Raw genomic sequence first — 21,334 nt, 5'->3', positions numbered from 1 at the left:
AAGTTATCTTTGAGGTTTATCAGAGAGGAAAATAGAAACAAAGAAAATATTTACAAACTTTATATCTGATAAGAGGCTAACATCCAAAACATGTAAGGAGCTCCTACAACTCAATAACAAGTAATGACTTAATATCACAATTTATATTGGATTAAGATCTTGAGTAGATGATTCTCCAGAGAAGACATGCAAATGACCTACATTTCTATGAAAAAAAAAAATGTTCTGTGTGGTAAGCCATTGTTATAGATCGTGGCCGCCATTAGAAGATGGCGCCGGCTTCCACTGTGGCCTGTGGTAAACAACTCCTTTTATGGAGAGCTGGCGCGCAATTCCTTACCACCCTATGAGAGAGATCCATGTGGCGGCTTAGGATTGGGATGCTAGGGGCTTTATTAAGCTGTGCTTGGGTGTGGCGGGCGCTAGAAGATAATACATGACTCAAGGCCTGAATAAACTGTTGAAAGAAGAATCCTGTGTCGTGTTTCCCTGGCTGGCGAGGGGTCGAGACAGTTCTGCACTATTAATTATCAGAGAAAAGCAAATTAAAACAATGGGGTATTATTTTTAGTTATGGTTCAAGCTATAAAGTCCATGTTTCCTTCCATGAGTGAACTTTCATTATTTAATTAATTCAATACTCCAAAGTGGATAATGGAATAAATACCATAATATAATTATCCCTACTGCTTCAAAAGAAAACACAGCTATCACAATGATGTAAGACTGTTTAACTAATTTTATGTTTTTTTCAGCCCACTCCAATTATAATTCCCTAACGTCCCTATCTCCATAGTCTGGGGACATGTATAAAAGCTGGAGTTTGGCAGAGTTCAGACTATGAGTTCAACTTTCAGGTGTTTCTTTTTAAAATCCATCTTACTGGCATGATCACTGAAACACTTCCACTTTTATAACAAATCTTAAGCATATTGCTCTGTTAAGTAATATTTGCTCACTGTGGACAGAAGTACCTCAACTTCATTAGTCTTAAGAAGAAATTCTAAGTGGATTAATCAAGAACTTCTGGTTTCAGGTCAGTTCATTTATCTTTTGGTCTTTCAGTTCAGGTGGAAAACAGGGGTTCAGTTCACATAGGTGGCTATAAAATTAAGTAGATATCTTTCTATGACTGGGGACATCTTGATTTTCACTAACAGTGCTTAAAGTGTTTCGCAAAATTCAATTTTGTGCTACAGAAACTGGCAACAGTGACACTACCAGGTATCAATGCAGAAAGTCACAAAAAGTTAGTGGGATGTTTGTTAATTTTGAGCTCCCCTAGATTTAGTTCAGCTTTGGGTACAAGCCTAATCCTGACACATTTGTGTTTATAAAATCTATTGGAAGTTGCTAGGACTTAATTATCAAGTCTTTTTCTGAGTGTCTTTTTGTTATTGACCTAAAAAGTATGCCACATGTCCAGAGTAGTAGTAGCTGACTTTACTAATATATTCAAATTTTGAAGGGAAGTTTACGTATTAAAACAGTATGAAAAATAATGGATATTTAAACTCTGCCCACCCAGGCCCCTTGCTATGGGAAAAACCTGCTCCTAAGAGAGGCTCTAAGTGTCAAGTTGCTGTTCAAGTGAGGGTGGGAACTCATGGGGCCAAGGTTCCATCTTGACACTCAATCCAGGTAAAGGTAAAAACGTGGAAGACCATCTACAGATGTATTTCTGCTGCTGCCTTGTGTCTATCTTTTTACATTTTTCTTCTCGCACATCAAGACCTCTCATTTCATTGCCTTTTGTTTACACTTCCTCCTCTTCTCCAAGTTTGCTCATCTTAAAGAAAGGATTGTATTTTGGGGCTAAGAACATGTGTAGTTTTTATTACAAAATTTTCATTGTATCATAGAATATATTTTGTATGGAAATATTACTGGTGATTATAAGATTATTTTTTTCTACGTGGTATATATATATAATTTTGTTAATATTTTAACTGTTTATTAATGTGCTTTAAGTCAGCTCATTAGATTTTCTCTATATATACATATATATCATATATATATGTATATATGTGTGTATATATACATATTATATATGTATATATACCTGAATTAAAGCACATTAATAAAGTTATTGAAAATTTGTTTGAAAACCTCTAATAAAAGAATAAAAGTTGACTCAATATCTCAATAAAACACCCATAAAAATACCCAAGGAAGCAGTGTGCATTGAAGTTTGAATGGTGACGATGTGAACGCATCATAATTGAGCTTCTGTAGCAAATTCTACAGAATCATGTTGAGAGGAATCTATGTGGAATTATGAACTATAGACATTTTAAGACTCAGTCCTAAAAAAAAAAAAAAAAAAAAAAAAGACTCAGTCCTGTGGAGATTGGTGACAATGACTGGGATACCAGTGTCTGAGACTGGAGTCTCTGATGACTTCATGGCTGTGGCATACTTGGTGGCTGTTAAAGTTTCTGTGCAAAGGCATATGATGCCAGGTTTCTAGGGAAATGTCCTCCATGTCAGAATCTTATCAGCCTGGACCTTAATCTCAGGCATAGCAGCTCCTGGGAATGAAGGAAACTTCTTGCTAAGAAAACAACGTTTCACGAATTCAACTCAATCAGTAACTTTAAACAATGAACATTCTTGAGAGCTGCACAATTCTCCTAACATTGCACATTGCAACTGTAGATTGTAATTGAGGAAATTGCTTCATACTGTTGCTAACTCTGAAACTTTCATGAATACAAAGAATAATGCTTGCATAGTCTTTAATCTGACTTGGAGACATATATAATAAAGATTGCTGGTGTAATTCTTTAGACTTGCTTCTCCATCAGAGAGCAGCATTCCAATGGACCGCAGCTTTATTTTCAGGATCTGCATGTGTTGATTCTTATTTCTTCCAATCTCCCATCGCCCATTGAGGGAACCTGCAAGTCTGGTTGCACTGGTCGAGGCACAGTCCAACTACTAAATTCTATGGTGACTTGATTTTGTATCATGTTTAGAAAGGTGTAAAATGCAAAAGCAATTTACACTACCAAATGTGGGTCACCAATGGTGATGTCAAGCTCTCTTCAATTCTTAGTGTAAATCTTCAAATCATAACAAGGTGCTCTTTGGTTCTGCTTCCCTTTCCAATTTTTGTGATTACTTTATGCTATATTTATTTCAGTTCCACATGAATAATACTAATGAAAGCTGACTTTTAAATAATAAAGATATTACCACATATTTTTCACATTTAGCATAGATAGAAACCTTCTAGAGGCTTTCTAGAATCACAAAGTGTGGGCATCATCCCAGGGTGTTTGATTCAGAAGGTTGATGGGACTGGAGAATTTATATCTTAAGAAATTGCCAAGTTCAGCTGTGGCTGTTCTTTGGGTACCCCACTTCTTATGTCACTCATTACACACAACACCCCTTTATTCCCTCTATTTTTATTTTCTATTAATTCTAATTGTCAGGATTAACTTGTGGTTCTCTTTTGTTTTTTCAGCCAAGAGGATTTATGATGTCTTCTAAAGGAAATAGAAGCAGCAGGCCCACCTTTATTCTGTTGGGTTTTTCAGAATATCCAGGTCTCCAGGTGCCACTCTTTCTGGTTTTCTTGACAATTTATATCGCCACCGTAGTGGGAAATTTGGGGATGATAATAATCATCAAGATCAATTCAAAACTCCACACAATCATGTACTTTTTTCTTAGCCACCTGTCCTTTGTAGACTGCTGTTACTCCACCGTAGTTACACCTAAACTGCTAGAAAACTTGGTTGTGGAAGACAGAACCATTTCTTTTTTTGGTTGTATCATGCAGTTTTCTTTTGCTTGCATTTTTGCAGTGACAGAAACTTTCATGCTGGTAGCAATGGCCTATGACCGTTTTGTGGCAGTTTGTAACCCTCTGCTCTATACCACTATTATGTCTCAGAAGCTTTGTGTTCTTCTGGTGGCTGGGTCTTATACATGGGGTGTAGTGTGCTCCCTGACACTCACATATTTTCTTCTTGCCCTGTCGTACTGTGAATCTAACATCATAAATAACTTCTTCTGTGACCACTCCGTCATTGTTTCTGTCTCCTGCTCGGACCCTTATATCAGCCAGATGCTATGTTTTATTATTGCTGTATTCAATGAGGTGAGCAGCCTGATAATTATCACTATGTCCTATGTATTCATCTTCATCACTGTTATGAGGATGCCTTCTGCAAGTGGGCGTCAGAGAACCTTCTCCACCTGTGCCTCCCACCTGACCAACATCACCATCTTTCATGGAACTATCCTGTTTCTTTACTGTGCTCCTAGTGCCGAAACTTCTTGGCTCTCAGTTAAGGTAGCTTCAGTGTTTTATACAGTGGTGATTCCCATGCTGAACCCATTGATCTATAGCTTTAGGAACAAAGATGTGAAGGACACTTTTCCAAAATTAGTTGTCACCAAATCTCTTTGTCACTCAATATAATATTATTATATTTGTTATTCTATGTCTAAAAAATAAATAATTTTTAAACTTCAGATTCTTCAGTTAGAAATGAATGAATAATTGAAAATGAGAACAACTGAAAAACCAACTCTTGGTGAGCATCAGGAATGCTCATACATTTCAGATGAGGGTAAAAAAAAAAAAAAACAACACATCTAAGACAGCTTAAAAATGCCATATGAAGTTCTAGAAAAAAAATTCTCAAAGAACTTAGCAATTTCTTTTCATAGTATCTGTCCATGATAAGTGAAATCAAATATTTCAGGATAAATTCTTCTCTTTGACTTGTTCAGTAATATAAGGAAAAGAGAAGAGAGTGTAGTAGGAGGTACTGCTGAGATTTTCTCTGCCCAGTTATTTTAAAAAGTGATTTTCTTGGAAGATGCAACTTTTTTTTTCATGAAGAACTTTTGCTGTAGGCCTATCAAGAATAAATGGGCAAAAGCAGAAAAAATATAGATGAATCTTATAATTTTATCATAGAAACTGATGTAGATAGTTAGAAATTACTTATTTACTTACATATACACTGCATGTAGTTATATAATATATGTATATACATATTTACGCATATAATCATAGTTGTACACATTTTATATATGGTACAATGTAAAAATATTCAGTAACATATGTAAACCTTTACCGGCACTGTGCTTTTTACAATTTCTTCATAATAACCACATTCTTATACTGTGAAGAATTTGACTGATAAGGCATAATTGTCCTCCCATGTAATTGTCCTAACTGAGATTGAAGGTAAGAAGTATAATTTGTTCAAAAACAATGGTGTGCCCATTGCTGTTAATTCTGTTAAAGATAGACTGTGTATCAGCCAATGTTTTATCAGTATAAGAAATTGACTGCTATTCATTGATAAGATAGTATATTTAGAAGAGTGATTTATCCTAAAAGTGCTGAAAGAACTGCTGGAGTGAAAAAGTAGTTCCATGGAGCACTAAAGACACCGTTAAAATGGAGCAACAAAATTTTTTTATAACTCAAATCATCTCATAATTTATTAATGTGTCTTAGGGATGGCTCTCCTGGGGTTTTCACTGAGTCCTAATATGGATGTGCCTTCCTCAGATCTGAAAGGCTGATATAGATTGATACCAACTAGTCACAATAGCCAAGTTATACAATCAGCCTATATTCCCACTAATGAAAGAATGAGTAAAGAAAACTTGTTACATACACGTAATGGAGTAGTATTTGACCATAAAGAAGAACAAGACCAAGTCATTTGAAGAAAAATGCATGGAACTGGAGATCATGTTAAGTGAAATAAACCAGACTCAAAAAGACAAGTATTGTATTATTTTTTTCTTTCATATGTGAAATTTTATTTATTTATTTATTTTTATTAGTTGCTCAAAACATTACAATGATCTTGACATATCATACATTTGATTCAAATGGGGTATGAATTCTTATTTTCCACGTGTACAGATTGCAGGATCACAGACACTAGTATGGCTGTATGTATAATCATGGCTGTATAACCAATGTGATCATATGTGGAATCTAAAATATAGCAACAACAACAAAAACATAACATTAAAGTAGAAGGGGAACTTTTACTAAAGAGGAGAGGGGCTTACAGGAGAGGTGGATACAATTAATGCATGTTATATGCATGTATCATGCATATAGTTTGTAGCAGCACAATTCACAGTAGGCAAACTGTGGAACCAGCCCAGGTGTCCATCAATGGATGAATAAATAAAGAATATATGGTATATAAATAAAGCGGAGTTTTGTTCAGCCACAAAGATAAATAAAGTTATATTGTTTGCAGGAAAATCAGTGGAAATAGGGATGATTATATTAAATGTAGTAAGTCAAACTCAGAAGGTCAGGGTCACATGGTTTCTCTCATATATAGAAGATAGGAAAAAGGAAAATAAAGATGGGGAAGAAGGGATCTCATGAAAAGCAAAGGGAGATAAGCAGAGGAAAGGGACCAGGATATGTGAGGTGGAGGTGGGCAGGAAGTGCTGGGGAGTGATATTGGCCAAATTACACCGTTATATTGTGTATTATGTGCATGTGTGAATATGTAATAACAAATCCCATCATTATGTACGACTATAATGAACCAATAAAAATGTGAAAAGAAAAAAAATAAGTATGCATTGCATAAGGATTACCTCACCTCATATCACTAACAATTTTTGGTTAATTATTAATCGTTGCATTACCATTTATTTACCTTTTCTTTTATATTTTATTATAGTTATCATGTTTGACAAGTCAATGTGTAAATTTTCCATAGTTAAAGGATGTAAAATAAATTAATGGAGTAGGCCTGATGAGGCACTGTCTCAAGTGATTAAGAAGAAATTAAATTCTTGTGCAATGCCACCTAAGACACTTAGTCTAATTTCTGTGTTCAAAGTAATTTAGTAAACTTTCTCTAGGGCCTAAATCCCCCAGGTCATAGGGATATAAGTAAGACCTTTATTTTCTTTTCTACCTAGAAGTCAGAATAAACTTCTAAATTTTTCTATTCTTCCCCCACCCCCTCCTCCCTCTCTGTCTCTCCTCCACCCCTCCTCCTGCTCCTGTCTGTCCCCTTTATCCTTGTGTTTTCTGAAACATATTCCTAGAAAATTAACCAAAATTTATTGTGGGGGCCTGATGTATTTGCTAATTCTTAATAATTAAATAATATTTGAAATCTGAACAAGAATTTCCTGGAGTCCATTAAAAATAAGAACAAGGTTTTCAGGTGAGTACTCTCAACATTTCAAAATCTTGTAGAAATAAGAGGATGTTACATGTAAGACAATATGTCTTTTGCTATTTTATGCAATTTACAAATCATTGAAGTCCTGTACCTTTTAAAGCAGGGAACTTTCTTATACTGAAGGCCATACTACCTAGTTATCTTCTAGGGGAACTGATATTTAAGGTCTGATCTCTCCTTCTTTCCCTTGGGTATCAATACTGGTTTTTCATTGTTGTTGTTTGTCTATTTGTTTGTTTTTGTTTCTGCTTTTTTCTTTTGGAATATCTACCATGTGCCTAGTGAAGTCACACTGAAAATTTTTGAAATGATGGTATAAAATCTAGGAGTACTCTCAGCATTTCAGAATCTTGTAGAAATAAGAGTATGTTATATGTAAGTAATAGGAAACAGACATATCATGATGTTCTCATGTCCTGATAATAACACCTGTAGCTTCACCAAGAAGCTATTATTGGAGTAAAAACGGAATATCTCTTTGTGATATTGATTTTCATTTAATACCTTATGTATTACAAATGTTGCATCAGTAATCCAAGGAAACAGTATATTTAAGTAAAAGTGAGAGATAATTAAATAAACCAAAGAATAAACTAAGAATATTGGCATGATTGGAGAAGGCTGAACACTGGGGTTAGTGAGTTATGGTCTTAGGTAAACCCAAAATGATACATTTAAATTGAATAAATTACGAGATAGAGAGGAATTGAAGTGTTTAAAGCCATAGCTTGTTAAGAACCACATAAATTGAGGATGTAGAAACAATGTTCTCACAGGAAGGTAGAAGCTCTACAGGGTTGAGTCCAAGCCTCTGCTCCCAGCTTGATAAATCTTCCCTAGGCAAAAACCTGAGATAAGAAGTAGACAACCAGAAAGAGTAACATTCTCATGAGAAAACAAAGGGAAAATCAGAAAATGTTTATTGCAGGATGACTGTGAATTAGAAGGTGAGGGAAACCCAGGAATGAGAGCTGAACTCGGCTTTGACATATTAAACTGCACCCACAGGTTTATTGCTGCCCTCGATGATGCTTGTTCTGTTTCTTCAGTGTTTTTTATAATAATATGAAGGTTGAAAAATAGCACCAGTTCATTATTGAGCTAAAAATTAAAATGGGTCAGGCCATGGGACCCTCCGTTTCCTGGATTACATAATTTTTAGACTTGATTAAACACGTGAACATTATTTCCTAATTTGACCCTGAGCTAAGAAAATCTAAACAATAAAAGATAACATGGCAAATGCCAAAGTGTGGAAATGATAATAAATCTCTGTGGAGGAAGCCTGTGCTTCTCTCCTGATGCTGGTCTGTGATGAGCTGTTTGCACTCTCCTGATGATTTTCTTTTCTCTGTGAAGGAAGTACATTGTTGAGTGTAAGAAATGGTAGTTAGCTATAAAGGAGGTGCAAGTTCTTTTTAACTTGAGCTAGTAGTACATAACTAAAACTAGAGTCTCCTGTTTATGGGATTTACACTAATGATCTTGTGTAAACTTGAACATTTCAGAGATGCATTTATTATTGGATCAATTTGTTTTTTTAAAATAACTATGAAACAAATAGAGACTTTGTGATTATGAACTGCTACAAACATAACACGTTTTTGCTTTCTCAACATGTACAAACAATGATTGCATAACTCAAAACTCTTAAGATAATTACATATGTGTCTTTAATCAAATCTTTCTTCAATATCTGGAGTAAAAATGTCCCTGTCGCCAGACAGGGTGAGGGTAATTATCTAGCCATTGGTCATTATTACTGTATTTTCTAACTTGCTCTATAGAACACAGATGACTTGGGAAAATGCATTTTACTTTTATTTAAATTATGAGATTTCTGCAAAATAATAACATAATATAACTAGTAAAGGTGTGAGATTGAAATTTAATAGAACTTTTAAAAAAATAAAACTGGGTCTGGATGAGCACATTAAAAGCATCAGGGCTTATGAGAAAACCTGTAAGGAGAAAAAAAAATAGTGAAAGAACAGGTCCAAAGAATGTTCTTCTCTTTGACAGGTTGCTACCTTATTCTAGCACACTGAGGCAAGTGTTTTGACATAAGGAGGAATCAACAGAAAGCTTGGAGGCATGCAAGTCTATGTTTTCTTTAATGTCCACATGTTTTATGTCTCATTGATTTCTGGGGCAACTCGTAAATACTTATGACCTCAGTCTAGGCATCCCACCTGCAGCAGTACCCACTCCTCTCTGCTTTTCATCTCCCAGTACTTCCTTTAAACATTTTAGTGCTAAATGTATTCTCATTGCTTCATTAGTGCTGCTTAGTTTAAGGAGGAACTGCGAAACATGCTTTCTATAACACGGCAGAAGAGTGTTCTCTTTCTCCTAACGTAAACAAATTCTCTTAACTGATGCCACTGAGGATCCACTCTACAACTCAGCTCATAGTTAACAAACTGTCTAAATGTAAACAAGTGCCACAATTTTGTATATGCCACATTTCCCTCACATATCTATGGAGCTACTTGTTTACAATTCATTGTTCCATTTAGAGATCTAAATGAATATTTTTAATGTTTTAGAACATTGCCTGATATAGGGTAATTATTCTATGAATATTTGATCATTATTACTTTTATTATTATTTCAGATTTTTTCTTCCAACAACAATCATGCTGTTAACTGAAGCAAACCAGACTTCTGAAGTCACCTTCATCCTCCTGGGCTTCTCAGAATACCCAGACCTCCAGGTGCCCCTGTTCCTGGTGTTCCTGATCATCTACACAGTCACAGCTGTGGGGAATCTAGGCATGATCCTGACTATCAGGATCAGTCCCAAACTTCACACCCCTATGTACTTTTTTCTCAGTCACTTGTCCTTTATTGATTTCTGTTACTCCACTACGGTGACCCCCAAACTTCTGGAGAACCTGATTGTGGAAGATAGAACCATCTCCTTTGCAGGGTGCATCACACAATTCTCCTGGGCTTGTATATTTGTAGTAGCCGAAACGTTCATGTTGGCAGTGATGGCCTATGACCGATTCATGGCAGTTTGTCACCCTCTCCTCTATACAGTCATCATGTCCCAGAAGCTGTGTGCATCATTAGTGGCTGGAACCTACACATGGGGTATAGTTTCTTCTGTGACACTCACCTGTTTTGTCTTGGCATTATCCTTCTGTGGGTCTAACATCATCAACAATTTTGTCTGTGAGCACTCTGCCATCTTTTCTGTATCCTGTTCAGACCCTTCTGTCAGCCAAATGCTTTGTTTTGTTATCGCCATATTTGATGAGGTGAGCAGCCTCTGTATCATCCTCAGTACTTATATTTTTATCTTTGTTACTGTCATGAAAATGCCCTCCACCGGTGGACGCCAAAAAGCCTTCTCAACCTGTACCTCCCATCTGACTGCCATCACCATTTTTCACGGGACTGTCTTGTTCCTTTATTGTGTACCCAATTCCAAAAACTCATGGCTCACAGTCAAAGTAGGTTCTGTATTTTATACAGTGGTCATCCCCATGCTGAACCCCTTGATCTACAGCCTCAGGAACAAAGATGTGAAGGAGAGTTTTAGGAAGTTATTGAATCACCTCACACTACATTGTTGAAGACTCAGATTTCCAAGAGAATTTGAGTTACTGGCTGAAGTTTTAAGTGTTTCTAATGCTCCCTGGTGCAAATTATTTAGTCAGTTCATTGGTCAGAGTTTGAAATCTGTTTTAAGACAATTATTTGGTATTTTTTTCCCATTTCAATATTTAGCAAAATAGCTCCATGAATTAATGTGTTACAAGTTGAATAGTGTCCCCTGAAATATCTACTCAGAACCTCTAAAGACCATATTTGGAAATAGCATTTTTGCAGTTACAATTCAGGTAAGGAGCAAAAATGAGATCCTACAGGATTAGGGGAACCTAAATTCAGTAAAAGTGTCCTTATAAGAGAGAGTAAAGAAAAAATGAAGAGACAAATGAGGAAGAGGGCCACATAAAGAAGGGAGCCAATTGGCATTTTAGTCACAACCAAGGAGTAAGGAGGGAATATCCTCAGCACCATCAGAGGGATCATAGTCCTTCCACCTCCTTTATTTCAGACTCTTGTCATGAGGTCTGTGAGAAAATGAATCTCTGTCATTTAGAGTCACCAAATTTTGTGGTAGTTTATTCCAGCAGTCTTGGAAATGCAGGAAATAAGTAAATATCTAATCATAAAATCTAAATCTCTTTACTTATGCAGTGGTGAGGTAAATAATGTTTAAAATATTCTTTAAATTCATTTTAACAATGAAAATTACAGAGGAAGTCTGCATGTACAGAGATGAATCAGGGCTGAATAGGAATGTGTGTATGGAAGAATTACTGAGGAGAAGCTGGAACACATTATCTTAAAATTCTACCAAATTCTTTGTTCCTTTCCCTGCCACAGGCTGCCATACTTTTATTATGCTATAGAAAGTGATGTTAGACATAACATCTCACTCTCAACTAAAAATGTTTACTTCAGCTGAGGATGAAGGTTAGTAGTAGCTTGCACTGTTAAATAAATAAATAAATACAACATTGGATTTATGTGACCTTCCTCAGAAATTACCAAGAGAGGGGGGGAAAGGCAGAAAATATTAGTCTCAAAACCTGAATTGTCACAGTTGATTCTGTAAATTCCACTTACTAATAGAATAGAAAGCACAATGAAATTAATAATCTGTTTGTGTAAATATAGCAAAAATTTTAAGATTTAGTTGATTACACATTAAATATGCATAGAATAACTTTTTTTGCTAGATAATTATGGCGTTTTTGAAACTCTTTTGATACAAATATCCTCTGAATTGATCATTCACATGTTTGGCTTAAACCAGAGATTATCTGAGTCTGAAAAAAGATCAAACAAAATTTGATCTTTCTATTCCTTTACGAATTATACTTTGTGTTACCAAATTTCAAGGCTATGTCCTGTGCATACATCTAATATGTTACTCTGAATCATTTCTTTTAATAGAAAATATTTTTACCTTTATTAGGGCCTTACTCATACTAGTGAAATTAATTTTGGTAGATTTTTTACTAAAGGAACACAACTAAATTGGATCCAATCCATGCTGAGGGCCATTGGTAAGTAAGAATGACACATGGCATGACCCAGGTCATTTGCAGTGTCATTGCATGTAAGGTGACCTTGCTCAAGGACCAGGGCAGATCCAGGTTTAGGGCAGATGGGGGATTTAGGGTGTTCCCGATTTAGGACAATTAGGACAATCCGGGTTTAGGGCGGTTCCAGGTTTAAGGTGTACCCTGCTGGGAATAGGGAGTATCCTGCTGCCTCAGGCGCGCCTGCTCCTTGAGTTCCCATTGAGTTCTTGTGGGATTCAGAGAGAGTATTTGGGATTTTGCCCAGAACGTGGATTCCCCCCAGAACGTGTGCAGAGTGCTGGTGTGAGTTCGGGAATAAAGAATTGCTGTTTGAATCTACAAGGCTGTGAGTGGCTCATGATTTTGTGCCCAGCCAGACTGCGGCAAATCCAGACTTGTTTGATGTCAGAGTTTTGAAATTTAACCAGTGTTTTGAATATATTTTTAAAATTTATTTATTACTTCTATTCAGTTGTACATGACACTAGAAAGCTCATTGATTCATTGTACACAAATGTAGAAGAATTTTTCACTTCTCTGGTTGTTCATAAATTAGACTCACACCATTCGTGCAATAATACATGTACCTAGAGCAATGATGTCTGTCTCATTCCACTGTATTTCCTACCCCTTTGCCCCCCCCAGCCTTTGCCCCATTCAAAGTTTCTCCACTCATCCCATCCCCTCCCATTATCTATTAGTATCCATTCATCAGAGAAAACATTCAGCCCCTGTATTTTTGAGATTGGTTTATTGTTCTTTGCATGATATTTTCCAACTCCATCCATTTACTTGCAAATACCATAATTTTATTTTCTTTTAATGCTGAGTAGTATTCCATTGTGTATATGTACCACATTTTCTTTATCCATTCCTCCTATTGAAGGGCATCTAGGTTGCTTCCACAGTTTAGCAATTGTGAATTGTGCTGCTATAAACATTGAGATGGCTACGTCACTACAGCATGCTGTTTTTAAGTCTTTACAATATAGACTGAGGAGTGGAATAGCTGAGTCAAATGGTTCTTGCATTCCAAGTTTTCTAAGGAATCTCCATACTGCTCTCCAGATTGGTTGCACCAATTTACCCTGCATCATCCTAATGATTAAGTATTAATGATTTCCCTAGAGTAACTGTGTTCATCTCAAACAAAGCCTTTAACTTCATTTTGTTAACTTTATTTTGCAACTCAAGATTGGTTCACTCTAGGAACAAAATGGGAACTTCCAGTGTTAAATCCACTTCTGAAGCCTGAACATATGTATGTGTGGTGGGGTTAGGGGTGTGATATTATAGTTATTGAAGAATGAGAAACCTATTTTCCTTCTTCTGAAACATTTCTATCAAATTGAGTATTTTTAATGAATATCCTTAGGAATAAACTAGTTTGTTAAGTTCTTTATGGTGTATTGGCTTGTATATGGAGAGAGGATGAATTTCTTTTGATCTTTTTATTGTGAACACAATAAGATGATGATAAAGGACAATGCAGAAAAGAAGTCAGAAAAATCTGTGATTATTTAATTATTAGTAGCACAAATCAGCAGAAATTATCAGACCCAAGGTAATCAACATCTTTAATTATTGATTAAATTATTAAATGTACTAAAATATTTCTCTACAGCTCTGGAAGTACATAAATTAGGTAAGATAATAAGAATGGTGTACCCTCTGATCATAATTTGTTAGATTTTCAGGGAAGCAGTCTGTGAGTTATAGATATTTACAAAGGAATACACAAAATTTCAAAGAAATATATTTATTAAAATTGCATGTAGTGCTAAAATGTTTTGGAGTCTACTAACTTCTATGTAGACTCTCTCACATTTCCACACCTCATGTTAAATGTCTGTGAATTCAACATGGGTATGAGCACTCAGAGACTCTGCTGCCCACTGGTAGGAGGTATCTTAAGGACTGAGTTGAAAATAAAAGCAAAGAAGCAATGGATATAAGCTTTCTTAACTCATCAAAATTGGCTAAACTTAAAATTTTAAAGCTATTTGGATGAAGTGAACATTGTACAAAAGGTCAACAGAATATTTTTATCAAATCTAACTATGTTGGACCCATAATAGGCAGCAAAGAAGAGAATAAATATCAGGAAACAGACCAGAATCCCAGGTGTGCTATTCAGTATAGTGTGGCACCTGTGTAAGCATTTTTTTAAATTCAATTTCTAAAAGGTAGTAGTTAGTAAATAATAGCATTAGTCAAGACATTGATGAACCTATTAGCTGAAGACAATAAGGAAAGAACACAAGCAAATCAGGACATCTGAGAGACATGAAGAGAGTCTGCTGCTCCCATTCCATGACATGATGTTAAAACCAGCTCTCCACTACATTGCCTGACCTCCACTCAGGAAAAGCATGAAGAAAATAGAGAGTGGCCTCCTGAAGAGAGTATGGAGCAAGTACCTGCTCTTGTGAAGAGCACCAGGTGGTAGTGATGCCAGAGAAGGGTCACTATGCCATTTCAGAAAACTGGCAGAGAAGTCTAAATCTCTCAATTAACATCATCAATCAAAAAAGGCTTAAAACTTTGTATGAAATGTAAAAGAAATACATTTGAATATTATTCAAAGCCTACAAGGAATTACAAAATAACTCACAGAAGCAACTAGAAAGTAAGATACGGTTTCATACAGTTGGCAAAAATGTTTTAAGCTATGTGTAAAGTAAAATGTATTAGCACTTTGAATATATTATGCAAATTAGATGAAAAAATAGATAACAGTGAGTTCATTTATTAATCTAGAGATAACAGATATTGTATTATTTTATGATTCCACAAGGATGGTAATGACCTATAAACAGCTCCATTTTGTAAGTCACTACTAACAGAATGGCTCACTGTGATATTGTTTTACTTGTTTTAAATCTCTCTCTCTCTCTCTCTCACACACACACACACACACACACACACACACACACACACACATGCACATCTCTGGCCAAATGTTATTTATGAAAATACAACCACATCAGTACACACATTGGATATATTAAAGATATAAGGTATGCATGTATCTATTCATCTCCATTTTATACACTTCTATCTTAGTCTTCAATAATTTCCTAATAACAAGAAATGATTAGTATAGTCTTCTTATATTCTGATTTCTATTTCTCAGTTTGTATATTTATATATAAATGTGCATGTTTATGTGTATGTGTGTGGGGTGTGCGTGTGTGTGTGTATGTGTGTGTGGTTGCCCTATAAACTTGTTGCTTTTGGAATCTACCACATGCACATTACAAATATTTTTTAAACCAATGAATTCATTGAAATGTACCCTAGAATATATTCTAATTATTTAACTTTAATGATACATTTATTTAATCTAATATGTGTAAAATATTACAATGCCCACATAAAATCAGAAAATAAATTTGCAATATTTTTACGTTCTCTTTTCCTTACTAAGTTTTTGAAAGCAAGTGTGTAGTTCATACTTCCAGCACACCTCAATTAAGAGCTGACACATTACAAGGTCTCAAAAGCCACCTGGGGTGAGTGGCCACCATATTGGACAGAGTAACCTTAGAATTTCCCCCTATGGTTTCTCCTGCCTTCCTCTGTCCTGTCCCCTGGCTTCCCTTCTGCTTCTTTTTTCTGTATCTCGGGCAGCTCATGCTTTTTGAAAGTCCTCGGCTAAATAAATTATTTTTGATGAGGGTGAAAAAAACTTTCAGAACTTAGTGACTAAAAACTATCTCTTGCCATTCTGTAAACTGACAGGGTGGATATTGTGCCATTATCACCAAGGCCCATGCACACTGCTGCGATTATGTGAACAGAGCTAGTACTAATACTTCCACTCCAAGATGGTATCTGCTTATATGTCAGGTGATCTGGTGCTGGGTATTGACCGGGGTGCCTCTGTGCTTTTTCCAGCAACAACTTAACCTGCTTTTAAGTTCCACTGGCTTCCTTATATGATGCTCTCAGAGTTGGAAGAGAGTGAAAGTAGAAGCTATAAGACATCTTGCTGCTTCCCTCCAGAATCTGCAAGGCACTCATACCACACTTTCTTGGTCAAGAAAGTCACAATTCTGACTTAATGTGTCCATCACTATACTGTGTGCCCTAGCAGGAGCAAACTCTCTGGAGAGAAAAGACCTCCTAACTACTGGAGTTCATGGTTTCACTCACAGGAAGGAAGTTTTCAGTGGGTGGATCATCAATAGGTAGAAAAGCCATTCCCTTTACACTTTGGGCTCATTTATTCTGGTCTCAGAAATTATTCCAGAAATTGCAATGCATTTTGGTTGCAGAGTCTATATATTGAGCCTATGTATCACATTCCAGCGGATAGTATTTTAGAGGTAATCTTTCCATCCTCCTGAAATATTCCCATACAAATTTTCTCAGCCAAATTTGAAAAGACAACCCTATTTTAAATTTGCAAATCTTCCTGAAAGCCTTCTTTGTTCACTGCTGTCCTTCAGGGCTACCCCAGAGATGGACGATTGTGCTACAGCTATCTACCTTTAGGTTTTGCCAGCATTTCATGGGGAATTATCTGAAAAGAAGGTCTCAATGCTGTCTGCATATTCAAGTTGTCAAGGGAATGAGTTCATAGACTCTCGAGTTTTTGAATTCAGGCTGAGCAGAAGGAAGCAATGAAGTAAGAGTATGAACCCTGGATATTGGTGCCACATTCTCTTGTGATTTTAAAAAGAGGAGTGCAGCTGATTGCTGCCTTGCCTAATATGATAGACGGGTAGGATCACCAACATCCTGCTCAAAATGGGCCATTTGTGTTGCATGGTAGCTTGGGGATCTTTTACCAATCACTGTTGTTAGCAGGATGTGTTAAAATGACAGAAGCTGTTTCTCAAAAGGTGAATGTTACTGTTTCCCTTAACATTCTGATGTGTAATTTATTATGTGTCTTATGTAACATTCTGATAACCTCTATCTGCCATGTATCCTCCAAGGAGAATCATATACACTGGGTTATGTGGCCCAAGTAACTGAACAGCCTTTATGGAAGACTGCACTTGTTATAAAGTTTTCTTTTGTTATGGTACCCACTTAGTAGGAACCACATTTTGATGAGTTTTATAGACAGGCTAGAGTAACATACCTGAATCTCCTATAAGCTTCCTTCAAAATATAGAGATACCCTGATTTTCTGAAGTAGATGAGGCAGTATTTCATCTTTATTTATTTATTTTTAATCATAGAGGGCATTTTAATTATATGTAAACAAAGTATGATACTTAACTCCATGCTGTCATTTTTCTGTGTAATTTCAAGAAAATACCACTTATTCTAAGAGACTTGCCTTAATTGCCTGTGTAGGTGCTTGTGAGGAATAATTTGCTGTTGATTCTCTAGAGTTACTGTCCCTGGGGTTGTAAATTTAGATATAAGATGTTTTGTGTCCCCATTATACTCAGCCTACAGAGAAACAGGAGGGCGGTGACATGTTTCTCTGTGGCAGGTAAGTTTATTCAGGTTTCCTATGAAATTGTGAAAATATTTTTTCCTAATATTATAACTGGGATTCTCTTTGACTTTTTCCTTTTATGCTAAGTTACTGTAAATGCAATTGAATTCTGATCCATGGAATAATCATGTAAATATTTCAAACTCATTTAAATATTTGGCCTCTAGGTACCTAGACATCCATTTCATGAAGAAAATAAACCCATAAAGCCTAATAAAGTGTGTGTTCCCATTGTTCTCCTTGATCTCTCAGCAGGTAATATATTCTATTAAGGAAATAAGCTTATGAGAGAAAAAAGTGCTGAAATGGGATTGTTCCTCTCTTTATCGATAACCCCCTAATATTTTACTTATGTTTAATATAGAACATATTCTCTCACTCTCACTGACTTTAATTGGTTTGTGCAAATAAAATACAGTTGCAATGCATATTATTCTTTGAAGCAAATAATTCATTTTTTTCACTAACTCGTCACTGGTTTGTGAATTTATATCCTTTTCCTATCAATTATGTGCCTTTCATGCTTATCGACAGTATTGCCACTCATCCCCATAAATCTTATGTTTGACAGGAGCAAGTGTCTTCACCTACACTCCCCCATGGAAGGAAGTTATGTGATGGCTGTAGGAAATCTGAGTCTGGAGACAACTTTTGCCCTCTTAGGTTTCACAGACTTCCCAGAGCTTCAGATACCTCTCTTTCTCATCTTTCTGCTCATGTACATTATCACCGTGGTGGGAAACCTTGGGATGATAGTGATCATCAACATCAACCCCAAGTTCCATACCCCCATGTACTTCTTCCTCAGTCACCTTTCTTTTGTTGACTTTTGTTACTCTTCCATCGTCACCCCCAAGCTGCTGGAGAACTTGGTCTTGGCGGATAAAAGCATCTTCTACTCCAGCTGCATGCTGCAGTACTTCCTGTCCTGCACGGCTGTGGTGACTGAGTCCTTCCTATTGGCAGTGATGGCCTATGACAGATTTGTGGCTATCTGTAATCCCTTGCTGTATACAGTGGTCATGTCACAGAGACTCTGTGCCCTACTGGTGGCTGGGTCATATATCTGGGGTATGTTTGGCCCTTTGGTCCTGCTTTGCTATGCTCTTCGGCTGAGCTTTTCTGGATTTAATGTAATCAACCACTTTTTCTGTGAATATACTGCCCTCATTGCTGTCTCCAGCTCTGACATCCGTGTCCCACACTTGCTGCTTTTTGGCTTTGCCACCTTCAATGAGGTCAGCACACTACTGATCATCCTTACCTCGTATGTGTTTATTTTTGTAACTGTGTTAAAAATTCGTTCTGCCAGTGGGCGTCACAAAGCCTTCTCCACCTGTGCCTCCCACCTGACTGCCATCACCATCTTCCATGGGACGATCCTTTCTCTCTACTGTGTGCCCAACTCCAAAAACTCCCGGCAAACAGTCAAAGTGGCCTCTGTGTTTTACACAGTCGTCAACCCCATGCTGAATCCCCTGATCTACAGCCTGAGGAACAAAGATGTCAAAGAGGCTGTCTGGAAATTGGTAGGGGAAAAAGTACCATTTCACTGAACCAGTCTCAAGAAACGTTTCCATCCTAACGAATAAGAGAACAGAACAGAACCTGTTTCTAAGCCTATAGCGTGTGTTTCTATGAGATTTGTACAGATGATTGAGAAGCGTGGACTGGTAAATTCAAATCTCATGAAGAAAAGAAAGAAGTGTAATATTGAGATGAATTTCATAAGATTCTGATCCATGAAACATCTACTTCTTTGAAGCCTCTGAACTCAAATTATTTTTTAAAAAACACAAAATATTATAGAACATGTAGTGTGGGGGATACAGTCACTAAAAGAATGATTGTAACTCACCACAGAATTATTTTTTTTTTCTCATTTGTTAATGTGTATCCAATGAATGCCTGGCCTTTAAGGTCATTTGAGTTGTGTCATGGAAGTATTGTGTCAATGTGGGGAGATTAAGGTGGATATGCTCTGCGATTAAAAAATAAAATCTTTTCTGATACCTTCATGCCATGGTTCTGTGAATTTTAGAACTTGAGAGTCTGGCAGTTAAAACATTCAAGTCATCTTCTGTTGAGACACAGGATAAGGACAATTATGTTTGTTGGGTACATGGCTACACTAACTTCGAATGACTGATGTGACTTGAAACAGGAACTGAACTCTATTTCTGACTACAGATCTAGTGCCCTTTCTGCTTAGTGCTGCTGAGACTTTTAGCGGAAGAGTGCGTAAAAATTAATTCTGTCTTTCAGAAAAGACAAACATTGGAATCTTCAATATTTCTAGGTAGCCCACTGGTATTACTAGTCAAATGTTGCAGTCCCAGAATCTTCATACCTGGGAATCTCTAACATTGTCTAATCCAGTTTATCCAGAATATAAGCAATAAATAAATCATTTGGTTTCTATGAAAGTTACTGGGATAACAATCCATTCCTCTCAACTTTGTTAAATAAAGAAACTCTATTCAATGTATCTTTCCTGTATGAATTGCATTTTAAGGTCATTTAACAGTTAACATGAGAGGAGGTTCAGAAGAAATCAAGGCTGAAAAAGCAGAAATAAGAAAATCACAACTCTAGAACTGTTCATCTGAAAAAAAAATTAAAAGATCATGGTGATCACAATGATTTCAATGGGTGTTAAAATCATTAGGCAAAAGAGAGTGGGTAATTTTAAAATAAAGTAATTAACCTAACGCTGTCCCTACATGCAGGGTACTCCACATAGGCTTCATACAAGAATGCTCAAGAAATACATTTAGGACAGGGAAAATTAATCCATGCATCAACAGTTCTTGGAGTTCCTTGTTTTGAGGCTTGCGGTATTGAGGAAAGTATTTCATTGTTGTTTCCCTGGAAGTCTTCAAATGACTGAAAGATTTACTGTAATATGGATGTACTGTTTCTGGTTTTACTATTACAGATTATTTCTGCTGATCTGAAATTGTTTATCAGTAATGGACTAACAAAAGTGTGCCACAATAGCACTCTACTAATGCCATTCAATATTTCTTTATTGTCCTATGACAAACCAAGTTAGTGGCATAAATACAGCCTTGAAGGACAAATACAGATATATCCTATATTGTCCATGTTATATATTTACAAAGAAATTGAGAAAATGCACAGAAAGCTCACCTACTCCAGAGTTGTTAAGATACATAAATAAAAGACCTTCTATTTGAAAATAAATGGGTTTGCTCTTCTTTGCAAACAACTCAAAACTCAAACTCAAATCTAAAAACTCTGTTCCTTCACTAAAGCCCCTTGCCCGACATCTCTAAATAAAATGGCAACTATGTTGACATCTATTTTGGTACTAAAGGAAATGATCACATATTTATCTATTTTTATATCCTACTTTAAACATAACTTTGAAGAGCAAAGAAACGCTGTCTCACCAACTCTTAAGACAGTACCTGGCTCAAGGTAAGCCTGTCATAAATATTTATTGAATGAATAAATCAATGAACAATTAAATGAGTAAATTACATATCATCATTATGAACTCAATCTTCTTTCCCTGATTCCTGTACCAGAAGACAATG

The 21,334-nt window shown here is 36.2% G+C and overlaps 3 protein-coding genes across 3 annotated transcripts; all 3 read left to right on the top strand.

Moving 5' to 3' along the window:
- Positions 1 to 3,484: 3,484 nt before the first annotated feature.
- LOC139707084 (olfactory receptor 5D13-like) lies at positions 3,485 to 4,435 on the top strand. Its single transcript, XM_071617075.1, has one exon. The coding sequence runs from the start codon at positions 3,485 to 3,487 to the stop codon at positions 4,433 to 4,435; it is 951 nt and encodes a 316-aa protein (XP_071473176.1).
- Positions 4,436 to 9,844: 5,409 nt separating this feature from the next.
- On the top strand, positions 9,845 to 10,789 carry LOC114093579 (olfactory receptor 5D13-like). Its single transcript, XM_027936361.2, has one exon. It carries the CDS (start codon positions 9,845 to 9,847, stop codon positions 10,787 to 10,789), a length of 945 nt encoding a protein of 314 aa, XP_027792162.2.
- A 7,599-nt stretch (positions 10,790 to 18,388) lies between these two features.
- On the top strand, positions 18,389 to 19,327 carry LOC114093580 (olfactory receptor 5D14). The gene has a single exon (XM_027936362.2). The coding sequence runs from the start codon at positions 18,389 to 18,391 to the stop codon at positions 19,325 to 19,327; it is 939 nt and encodes a 312-aa protein (XP_027792163.2).
- Positions 19,328 to 21,334: the final 2,007 nt, after the last annotated feature.

The sequence above is a fragment of the Marmota flaviventris genome, chromosome 9 (genome assembly GCF_047511675.1).
Source record: "Marmota flaviventris isolate mMarFla1 chromosome 9, mMarFla1.hap1, whole genome shotgun sequence".
Taxonomy (NCBI): domain Eukaryota; kingdom Metazoa; phylum Chordata; class Mammalia; order Rodentia; family Sciuridae; genus Marmota; species Marmota flaviventris.
The sequence above is the reverse complement of the archived record's forward strand: the minus strand, read 5'-3'. Positions and strand labels throughout refer to the sequence as shown.

What these genes read in the sequence shown, in the direction of transcription:
- LOC139707084 (XM_071617075.1), top strand. Translation starts at nt 3,485, where the DNA reads ATGATGTCTTCTAAAGGAAATAGAAGCAGCAGGCCCACCTTTATTCTG.
- LOC114093579 (XM_027936361.2), top strand. Translation starts at nt 9,845, where the DNA reads ATGCTGTTAACTGAAGCAAACCAGACTTCTGAAGTCACCTTCATCCTC.
- LOC114093580 (XM_027936362.2), top strand. Translation starts at nt 18,389, where the DNA reads ATGGCTGTAGGAAATCTGAGTCTGGAGACAACTTTTGCCCTCTTAGGT.